The sequence below is a fragment of the Nilaparvata lugens genome, chromosome 10 (genome assembly GCF_014356525.2).
Source record: "Nilaparvata lugens isolate BPH chromosome 10, ASM1435652v1, whole genome shotgun sequence".
Taxonomy (NCBI): domain Eukaryota; kingdom Metazoa; phylum Arthropoda; class Insecta; order Hemiptera; family Delphacidae; genus Nilaparvata; species Nilaparvata lugens.
The window spans coordinates 12,742,378-12,754,542 of NC_052513.1; the positions used below are offsets into that span (position 1 = coordinate 12,742,378).

At 37.1% G+C, this 12,165-nt stretch overlaps 1 protein-coding gene across 1 annotated transcript in view; it reads right to left on the reverse strand.

The window, feature by feature from the left end:
• LOC111052168 overlaps positions 1-12,165 on the reverse strand; it is a 389,458-nt gene that overhangs the window by 38,355 nt on the left and 338,938 nt on the right. The window contains exons 128-133 of the mRNA XM_039436353.1: positions 9,590-11,167; positions 8,932-9,264; positions 7,760-8,065; positions 6,702-7,007; positions 5,784-6,122; positions 2,783-3,115 (exon numbers count right to left, since the gene is read on the reverse strand). Coding sequence (XP_039292287.1) covers positions 2,783-3,115; positions 5,784-6,122; positions 6,702-7,007; positions 7,760-8,065; positions 8,932-9,264; positions 9,590-11,167 — 3,195 coding nt within the window. The remainder of the gene's footprint in view (positions 1-2,782; positions 3,116-5,783; positions 6,123-6,701; positions 7,008-7,759; positions 8,066-8,931; positions 9,265-9,589; positions 11,168-12,165) is intronic.

Here is a 12,165-nt window from a genome sequence, read left to right on the forward strand (position 1 = left end):
TTTTGCATGTATTCATTCGTATTCATCTTGAATGTGTGTGTGGATAAATAAATAATTTTGAAATTTGAATTTGATTCTTGAAAATGAAAATTTTAGATTATAATTGGGGGAGGACAACAGGCGTAGCCCAAAACTGTTTCTCCCCGAATTTTGATTCATATACCATTCCAGAAAGAAGATTATGTTTTCCCACTTTATAAAACTTTATAAAACCATTCAAGTTTAGCTTAACCCAGTATATGCTTTCAAAACAAATATTGTATCTAATTCACAGCTACTGTTTCATGCTTTTACGAAAAAAAGAAAGTAAACAAGAAAGAAAATAGAATGATCAGAATAATATTTTTAATAATTCATAATCACATTTGTGAACAACAAAGTCATGTTTCATTCTGAAGCGCAAAACAATTCGTTCAGATTATAGTCCAGGCAATGAATGTTCAAGAAAGGGTATAGAGGGAAAAGTTTGGAAGACAATTTTTGACCCCGCAGTTCTGTTTAGGGTAGTGAGGAGGTAAACATATCAAAAGTCCCCACCCCTACCCACTGTGCTAAGGGGTGGGGGTGGTTCAAAGGTACCATTTTTTGGTTTCTCGCATATAACTCGAAAACTATGCATTTTACAGACATGACTATTCTATAAGAAATTAAAGCTTACATAATTTCCTATAATATTTATCTAACAACTTTCTCTATATCTCTTTCACTTTTCGAGATATCCGCTCTAAAAGATAAGACATTTTTGAAAAAACACATTTTTCCTCAATTTTTTGCTATTTTTGCCCTTATAACTTTTTGAATATCGATGGGAAAAATCCATGCTGATCATGACCTTATAGAGCATCAAATTCTCTTCAATTCGATTTATAATTTCACAAGTTTAAGCACATTCCCACGACTGTTGCAGCACCTTCAGTGTTGAGTGTGAGATCTTAAATAGACCAAAAATAGACCAATTGACAAAGGAATTTGGAGAGAATGTTTTGAACACAATTTTTGACTTTGCAGCTTTGTTGGGACTAGTTAGAGGGTGAACATATCAAAAGTCCCCATCCCTATCCCTTGTGCTAAAGGGATGAGGGTGGTTTAAAAGTTGCATTTTTCAATGTTTTGCTTACACGCTCATATATTGAGAAAAATGCGTTCAACCGACATGACTAACTATTCAGAAATGAAGCTTTATAGATTCTCTACAATATTTGTTCTTTGGTGATTTGTGATATCTCCAACAGTTTTCGAGATATAAGCTCTTTAAAGTGTAAAATTGTTAAAATAACAGCTTTTAATCCTATTTTTCGATGTTTCAGGGCCTACAACTCTCATAAAAATGAGAATCATAAAAATGAATGCTCACCGTAGATTTGTAGAGCTTTGTTTTCTCTTCAATTTGATGTATTATTTCACTACTTAATGTTTACATTCTATTGTTATAGCGGATTTAATGTGGGGGGTGAAATTTTCAACTCTGCAACAAGTGTCAACTTAGCAGTTCCACGCCTTCAATAGACGGGCTAGAGATGCATATTTTGGCTATGTTTACTTCCCAACTAGTCTTTATTAAGCTAAGTCAAAAATTGTGTACCAGTTGTTCCAGACTCAAATTTTACTGTCAAGTGATCAATTGTTACAAAATGAAAGTTTCAGTGTATCTTCAGTGTTTGGGAGTGTATCTTCCAAAGTAGAAAATGTATTTATGTTAATCATCATGATTCATCAATATGTAATAATTTATAGAGGATTCCTTATCTAATTTATTCACATTTCCTTATTTAAGAATTCATTTTAAACAACTCTCAACTCTGAAGAACCATATCTTATTATTCAAGTGAGTTTTGCTTCACCATTATGACAATAAAGTAAGTTTTACTGTAAAGTTATTACATTTTGTTCACACTTGCGTTTGAATATTGCGAGTAGGATACACATATTCAAGAAATAATGTATCTATAATAATAAACTCAAGATTTCTTTTCTCTGTTCATAACACATGAAAAAAGCTCAAATGTCTTCAATAAATTTGACAATAAAATGAAGTAATCAGTCAATTATTTTATTAATGTTGGATGATCCATAATTGAATGCACAAAATAGTCCTTAGAAGATAGAGCACAGAGGAACTACGCACTTTTCAATCTACATTGATGTTAAATGGCAATATCAAATTACTAGAAGAAAATAGAGAACAGAGAAACTACGCACTTTTCAATCTACATTGATGTTAAATGGCAATATTAAATTACTAGAAAAATATAGAGCAAAGAGAAAGTCACTTCACTTATATGGGCTACTTTTGTTCAAATTAATAAAAACAATATAACAACTTGTAGTACCCTTTTTTAAAAACTTTGAAATATTTTAACGACTAGTTTCGACGATTGTTCATTTTGAAGTTGAAAATGAACTTGAAAATGACCTATGGTCGAAACTAGTCGTTAAAATATTTTAAAGTTTTTAATAAAGGGTACTACAAGTTTTTATTAGCACAGAGAAACTATGCACTATTCAATCTACATTCGTGTTAAATATGGCAATACTAAATTAATGGAAAAAGATAGAGCACAGAGAAACTATGCTTTGATCAATCTACATTGATGTTAAGTCAATAAAGAATAATTAATTAAATAAATGACAAGATTAAAATACTAGAAGAAGATAGAGCATAGAGAAACTATGCACTGTTCAATATACATTGATGTTAAATGACAATATAAAAATACTAGAAGAAGATAGAGAGCAGAAAAACTACGCACTGATCAATCTTCTAGGATATGGAGGTACTCACGGGTCATCTGGACGCGGTCGCACAGGCGGAAGGCGTCGCCGGTGGTTCCCTCGGGACAGGAGCAGATGGGGATGTGGTTGGAGACGGTGCAGAAGGCGTTGAGGCCGCAGGTGCCGGGACACGGGTCCTGGCACTTGTTGCGGATGCAGGCGCGGTTCATGGGGCAGTCGGAGCTGACCAGGCATTCGGGTCGGCAGCCCTCGTACGGGTTGCCCTGGTAGTCGGACAGGCACTCGCACACTGCGTAGGTGCCTTCCAGGCGGCAGCGGGCGTTAGAGCCGCATGGTGACGGGAAGCAGGGATTCGAGGGTTTGGGAGCGGGGGGAGGGGTCGCTGTAAACACACAATACACACGTGAGATGGCGCTCTCAGTGATGCTACTCATTTTAGTGGTGTCAAATATGTGTTTCTAAATGACTCGATTATTTTGATTATCATAAATCAGATGCTACTTATTTATCTATCAAGTTGACAATGAAATGAACGAATAATGATTGAAAGATCAAGTAGTGTCCAATTATATAAGCCTTACTAATATTGAAGTGTCAAAAATAGGTATCTAAATGCTCAAGAAGAATGAGCTATTGCCTAATTATACAAGCCTACCTGATAAAGAAGTGTCGGAAATATGTTTTTAAATACTTGACCTTAAAGAGAATGAATTATTTCAGATTTATAGTAGCCTCTACTAGGAGAATTCATCCTTCTTCTCTTAATAAAGTAGTGGAATGATAAATTGGATTTGAGTTCATTTAATAATACATAATTGTCAACATTGTCAAATATAGAGATTGGTTCATTTCTGGTTTCAAATCCTACAATAAGAAGTTTCCAATACATATCATAAAAATCTGATTCAATTCACATGCAACTATTTCATGCTTCTACACACACAACAAGAATGGAATGACATTTTTAACTCATAATCACGTTCGTAGAATACTAATAATAAAATAGGAATTTGACACCATCTAAAATGAGTATTCTGGAAAATCAATTGCAAAAATACAACTAACAAGACACACATTGATGAACATCGTGCAAAACATGCAAATTGTTCATTATGATGATAGCATGCATAGAGAAACATAAATTGAACAGAGAGATGAGAGGAAAGATTTTTGAGGAAAAGAATTCCAGAATGGTTTGAATCTTGAAGTGAGCTGAGAAAGCTCCATGTTGATAATCCACGTAGGTGTATATACCAATAATAATAATTGTAGACCGATGTGTATCCTCTGGTTTCACCAAATGAAGTTCTGATGACTGCTTCTTGATGATGCGATATTCTTGATGGCGTGAAGAATGAACTGAGCTTGAGCCACAAATTAACGATGACATTTCATTGATATCCTCTGAAAACATTTCTAATTCAACGTCAAAGCAAATAGAATACGAGATTAAACTACAAGCGACCGACCAAAATTTTACAGATCTACAAAGCAAACTTTACTAAATATCAGTACAAAGCGACCAGCACTATTAATATTCTCTATGGCCGTTCTATCAATACAATACTGTTAATTTCTAATTATGAAATTAGATTAAGTTTAGAATATGACTTGAAAATACACTACATCAACATTCACCGATTCTTCAGTCACTAAACATCTGTAAAGCAAGTAATTTATTAAGAAGCAATAAAATCAGACTGTTAATACTGTAATCAAATACAAATTATTATACTACTTGATAAGGCAATTCGGTCTGTGGAAATAACCAAACTACTTATAGAGATTACTAGATTGAAAATATGTACATATGGACTAGGAATCAAATGATTATCGTCTGAATACGTCGGTTAGTTGATTAAATAAGATTTTTGGCATTAAATTACATTAGAGTAAGATTTCAAAACTGTTAGCTACTCAAGTCAATAAATATTCGTATTTTTTAGTAGTTTTATTACTTTTTAGTACCGTAAACTAAAGCTGTATGATTGATAATTTCATGACAAATTTGTCAATATTCGTCTCAAGTGAACCAAATGTAAAATATTATGTGGAAATAATATATCAGAAATGCTTGTGCTGTTTTACAATAATTCCAACTTATAACTAAAATACTTCTACTCGAATGATACTCTTAGATGTGTCGACTAGATATTATACAGTGGTACTAAATTCAGTACGAAGTAACTTATCTACTGTTAATCACATTTTCAACATGAATGTGCAACGAACCTAGAACAACACAACCATTTGTGACAAGACAAAATTTCAAAAATAAAAAATTGTTTGGAGCAGACTACATTGAGATCTATAAAACATAGGTAATCTTTGGTATCATGATGAATGATTGAAGCACTTGTTACTCAAATAACTACTTGATTTTCAAAACTACTGAACTTGACTACATAATACTCAAAACTCAATATCAACTAATGGAATCTATTATATCAATCACCAGCCAATACTGAATTAATAAAATCACCATTAATAATTTGAAGCATAATTATTTCACTACAAATGATTGAACTACAAAGCATTGCTTATTGGTGGCATTAGGTAGGCCTATTTTATGTACAGAAGCGATGAGCATGAGCGTGTAGCGACGACGATTTCCTCCCAGTAGAGCAGACTACAGTAGAAATCGGCTAGAATAACTTTGAACTGAATTTTGAACGTTCTGCATTGTATTCATGAAAATAAATTCTTCTACATACGGTTATATCCACCCTGCAGATTTCTAATGTTGATTTACAACATAATACTCGATCAATGAAACTTGTGTACTGGAGCTTGGTCTGTTTCAATACACAAGTTTGTTTCAGATTGTCTTAAATTCAACACTACAGTTATTATTAAGTGTTTCGTTATGATCAAGTTGATTAATTCGAGCACGGAGTAAAGAACACTAAGTTCTTTCACAGATTCGAGTATCAACACAACCAATGTATAAGCCTCTATTTTCGAATACCGTACACAAAGTTCTCTCAAAACTGTTCAAATCGTTATTGACCGACTCCTACTGCGGACGTTGGAATTGAGTGTACGCTTACATGGCGTCGGACTGCAGACGGTGAAGGGATCGCCCTGGTAGCCGGGCGGACAGAAGCAGTTGGGCGTGTGGCTGGTGACTCGGCACTCGGCACTGAGGCCGCAGGAGCCGGGGCACGGGTCGCGGCAGCGCTGGTTGATGCAGGCCAGCTGAGGCGCGCAGTCGCTGTTGGAGACGCACTCGGGTCGGCAGTTGGGCGGTGCACCGATGTAGGACGGCAGGCACGAACAGGATGATGTTCCGGCGGCCGACACCTGGCACACCGAGTTCGGACCGCAGGGCGATGGCAGGCACGGGTCGCGGGGCACTGGCGGAGAGGTGGGTGCTGCTAGTGGTGGAGCTGTACCAAAAAAGACAAATTGTGAGTATTGTCAATTTACATTGCAGTTTTAGAACTGGTAAAATATACTTTTTCCTTTTGAACCTTCAGTGTCAAAAATCAAATAAATTCTTTTTCCATTTTCACACAATATACATGATATAATAAGAATTAAAATTAACTACCGTATTTCATGAAAATAAAACAAAGTGTGTTACATTATGTAAGCTCTTCCCTTTATTATTCAAGTACAAAATTTAATTGCATTTGAAAAATGAAAGTGGCATAACGTAGCCTACATTTTTGTTGGGACAGTATAGTATACATTAGAAATGGGACAGTTTCTGGCATGAGCATGTTGTGCCTTTCCTCATGTCAAATATTTGTATACAATGTGATATATAAATAAATAATTCATAAGCCTAGCATTAGACTTACAATTGTTCTAAAAGTTTTAAATTATCAAATGAAATCAAGTTTAAAATTATTTATGTATAATTTAAAATACTGATATCTTTGTTGTATTTTTTGAGGAAATTGATTTTATTTAATCTATAACAATTTTAGCATCTAGCTGACGGTTTTGGAAGAACATCTTACGTATAGGCTGACATCTGGAGAAGGGGTCACCGGTCAAACCAGGTGGACAACTGCAGATGGGGTTGTGGTTGATGACCATGCAGCGAGCCGAGAGACCGCAGGTGCCGGGACACGGGTCGGTGCAGTGCTGGTTGATGCAAGCCTCGTTCAGCGGACAGTCCGAGTTGACAATGCACTCAGGTCGGCAAGATGGCGGAGCTCCGACGAAGCCAGGCAGGCACGAGCAGACCGCTTGTCCGTTCACGTCACGGCACTGCGAGTTGGGTCCGCAGGGTGACGGGTTGCAGGGCTGTGTTACCTCAGGAGCTGCACAAAAAGCATAAAAAATTTAATGTTATATTGAGATAAAAATAATGCAATTTCAAATTCAAATATATTCAATACAACTCCATCCATTGCAGAATGTTTCCTTCAAAGGCTAGAGTAAATTCAACAAATTAAAACAAATTATGATTCATTACGAGGGCTCTTACAAATCCGTAAAAAGTAATACTAGTGTAACAAAGTTGGAGAAACACTTTCAAAGTATATTTGATTGTACTTGATTTTGAGTGTGTTCAGTATAAAGATAGTTTATCAAAATTGAAATAACTGAATATGGAAATTATGGAGTAAATTGTTTTGTTTTATAGAAATCAATCATGAAAAATATTTTCAAATGTAATATATTAATAAATGTGAGGGGACAGTTCAAACAGATACCAAAGGTACAATTTTAAAAGTATTTTAGAGAAAACTAATAGGTACCTTCTATTGAATAAGTTAGTTGAGGATAATAACAGAACGATAACTGTTATCTGTAGTGAAGTCCTTGATCTAGGTAACTGCTACAAATTTCACGAATAAAGTTGAAAATCCTTCAAATACAAGTCTGATGTTTAAGTTTATTAGAAATAATGTCCCAAGTTTATTTAAGTATCATAGATAAATCTTTCGACGTCAAAAAATTCTTACAATAATTTACTGAATTTGATATCAATCGGCAGTCCTATAATCATTGTACGGGATTTGAAAATTTATAGTTTCTAAAATTTATGTTTCAAGTGCAATCAACTCACCCTGCATAGTTCGACACTGGACAAACGGATTTCCTGACGTGCCCGGGGGACAAGTGCAGATGGGAATGTGGTTGAGCACATCGCAGGTGGCTCCCTGACCACATGTGCCGGGACAAGGGTCCTGACACTTGTTGCGGATACATGCCCGGTCGCGCGGACAGTCGGCGTTCAGCACACACTCCGGTCGGCAGCCAGTGTACGGATCACCCTGGTACTCTGGCAGACAAGTGCACACTCCGTCCCTACACTGCGCGTTCGGACCGCAAGGCGATGGGTTGCAAGGATCCACGTTCAAAGGAGGAATGGCTGCAAACATATACATCGATTCGTTAGGAGCTTCAATAGAAAGCTGTAAATGTTTTATATAATGTCAGATGGTTTCATAGCTGCATATATATTGCAATTTGCTGTATTAAATACAGCCCGAGAATTAAGATTGCATTGATTTTATTAATTTAATATTGTTCAAGTAGGAGACCCAGGAAAAGATGGCTGGATGAGGTGCTGAATGATGTTAGGAGTTTGGGAGTGAGGGGATGGAGAGGCATAGTAAACGATAGAGATGCGTGGAGGTTGATAGTTGCGGAGGCCAAGGCTCACCATGGGCTGTAGCGGCATACAAGAAGAAGAATATTGTTCAAGTGGTTGAAGAGAATACCACTATTAAGTGGTTATCTGAAACTATTATATCTACTTTTGAATCAATAAACAATGAAAAAAATAACATTAGCTATATTCTGCACTGTTGTAAGTACTATTGTAAACCAATGAAGATAATGATAATTATAATTAATGGATTGTAAATTCAGAACGATAGAATGTAATATTATTGTTTTGATGTTATTATCAATAGAAAATTGAAAGAGCTACCTAATGTTTTGTTGTTAGTATCGATAGAAAATTGAAGGCGCTACCCTAATGAATATAATAGAGTGGTTTTATTCTTTGTAGAATGCTTAGATTTTCTTTTTCCAATATAATGCTAGATAAAAGATGGTATCAAAGAGCAATAAAAAAAATCTTTGTAGAAGAGCATTTGTTTAAAAAATAGGGAAAATGAAATAAGTTTTTCTCAAGTTACTCTTAGGATGAGAGAAGTTAAACTCCATGTGGGAATGTGTCTATTCATAATGTAATACTGATAAAACGAAGTGGTTGGGGATAATTCTTACGTTCAGGAGGTTTGGGGAAGCAGTTGGTGAACGGATCACCAGTGAATCCCTCAGGACATGTGCAGATGGGTGTGTGGTTGATGACGTTGCATACAGCTCCAGCTCCACACGAACCAGGACATGGGTCTCGGCACTTTTCTCTCATACAGGCCAAGTTGCTGGAACATTCCGAGTTGATGACACATTCGGGTCGGCAATTAGGTGGACTGCCAATGTACTCTGGCAGGCAGGAGCATGATGGAGAGCCTCCGATGTCTCTGCACTGAGAGTATGGACCGCATGGCGATGGCACACATGGGTTCACTGGAGCTGGTGGTGCTTGTTGTGGTGGAGCTAAAATGATTAAATAATAATTGTTAGTCTGATGGTTGAGAAATAATTACCAGCCGAATATTGTGAATAGAATCATATTATTTGTCCTAACTTATACAATTACAACATATGAAGATTTTTTTGTAAGTTTTGAGTTTCTAAGATGGGTTGTAATTTTCAAAAAAACATCTATATTTTTGATGGAACTGCTCATTATGGGAAAAATGGTTTGAAAATCAATGAGCCTCACAAAATGACTATATGCAGTGTACTACTGTATATAAGTTACTGAATAATTTTCAATGTTTTGAAAAAAGTATCAAATTGATTTTATAGTTCTACTTACGAGGTATAGGCGTGCATCTGGTGAATGGATCTCCAATGAAGCCTTGCTGACAACTGCAGATTGGACTGTGGTTGATGACTTCACATCTGGCATTCAGGCCACAAGTTCCAGGACAAGGATCGGCGCATTTCTGGTTGATGCATGCCCTGTTGGGTGGACACTCTGAGCTGACCACACACTCCGGTCTGCAGCCTGGTGGAGTTCCTATGTATTCAGGTAGACAGGAGCACACAGCTTGTCCATTCACTTCTCTGCACTGGCTGTTAGGTCCGCAGGGTGAAGGAGTGCAAGGATTTGTTGGGGGTGCTTGTTGGACAGGAGGTGGAGGAATGGGAGAGCATCTTCTGAATGGATCACCAGTGTAGCCAGGGAAACATGTGCAAGCCGGCAGGTGGTTGACCACTTGGCAATTTGCATTCTGTCCACAGGTTCCAGGGCATGGATCTTTGCATTTATTGGTGATGCAGGCTTTGTTTGATGGACAGTCAGTGTTTAGAACACATTCTGGTCTGCAGCCTTCATATGGATTTCCAATGTAATCAGGTAGACAGGTACATGATCCAGCTCCATTTTGTTCTCTGCAAACAGCGTTTGATCCACACGGCGATGGTTGGCAAGGAGTGGGTCGTTCTTGAGGTATGGGGGCCTGCTGTACATTACACTGACTGAATGGATCTCCAGTGTAGCCAACAATACATATACATTGTGGTGTATGACTCACAACTCTGCACTCAGCATTTGCTCCACATGTACCAGGACATGGGTCTCTACATCTCTGGTTGATACAAGCCAGATGACTAGCACATTCACTATTACTTGCACACTCTGGCCTACAGTTTGGTGGTGTTCCAATAAAATCAGGCAAGCATGAACATGATGGACTTTCTCCAGCAACTCTACATTGTGAGTTGGGTCCACATGGTGATGGTTGACATGGGTTTGTGGGTGGAGCTGCTTGAGGTGGTGGAATTGGCTGACATCTCACAAATGGATCTCCAGTCATTCCAGAAGGACAACTGCAGATTGGATTGTGGTTGATAACTTGACATCTAGCTCCAATGCCACATGTACCTGGACACGGGTCTCTGCATTTCTGGTTCATACAGGCTTGATTCAAGTTACAGTCTGAGCTCACAACACACTCTGGTCTACAGGCTGGTGGGCTGCCAATATAACCAGGCACGCAAGAACACACAGCTTGTCCATTGATCTCTCTACATTGACTAAATGGTCCACAAGGTGATGGATTGCAAGGTTGAGTAACAACTGGATCTTGCAATGGCCTACACTGTACAAATGGATTTCCTGACATCCTTTCAGGGCAACTGCACACTGGTATATGATTGATGACATCACATCTTGCATCTTGTCCACATGTTCCTGGGCAAGGATCAGAGCATCTGTTTCTAATGCAGGCTTTGTCCCTTGGGCAATCAGTGTTGAGCACACATTCAGGTCGACAACCAGTGTATGGATCTCCTTGGAATTCTGGCAGACAGGTACAGATTCCATTGTTACATTGTGCATTTGGTCCACAAGGTGATGGGTTGCATGGGTCGGTCTGTAGTGGCTCGATTGCTGTAAAAACAAAAACAAAAATTATATTTTTTCAAGCTTTTTGAGAAAGACTATCAAATACAGATCTGCAAATATTTTGACAATAGTCAAGTTCATATTTAGCCCATGTGCTGAAAGATTTTGAATTCTTTTTAAATATAAAAAAAAATTGTTGTTACTCAATTTTAAAATGATATTTATTATTATACAACTACTAGCAGCTACTGATTACTAACTCATTTAATAATACAATGTGTACGTTCTGTGTACAGTAAATTGTTCCATCACGTGACTAGTGCAAAATGTTCCCATGGAACGCCATTTCGAAATCGTTGGTTCAAGCTTTTGGCGTGCACATATAAAGTTGATTTACACTAAAATGTGTTGTTTATTAGCTGCGTGAATAAAGAAAGGCTGTTTTACAAACCTACCGTCTAGAAAAGTGTAAATTTCTTTTATTCCATTACTCTCAAATTTTCTATCGAGAAAAATTCATTTAATGAATGGTTATCAAACATCATTGTTGGTTATGTATTCTATGCTATGCTATGGTATGAGCGCATGCGCAGAGAAGCAAGCAGACTACAATAATTGACCAATGAGAGTGCAGATAGTTGGAACCTGTTGGAACACTGTACCAGGTCGGACAATTTACCACACTTCGACTGTGGGGCAGAAAGTTGGAACTGGAACTGGATTCTGGAACAGAATCTGTCAAAATTCCTCCCATGGAACGTGAAACTTTTTACTTGGTAAATTGTGAATCGGACAATGAAAAGTCATTTATCCATGTACACAGAACGGGCCCATTATAACTTACTATTGTTGTAGCTACTGCTACTAATAAGTTACAGAATGCAACTTATAAGTAGCAAAGTTTGTATGATATATCTCAGAATGAATAAAGTTTTCATATATCATGAATTGAATACAAAAACATTTGTTAATGAGCAAATATAGGCCAATATACAATATTTTGTTTGTACTGAATGGACTTTTATAAATAACAGGTTGCACTC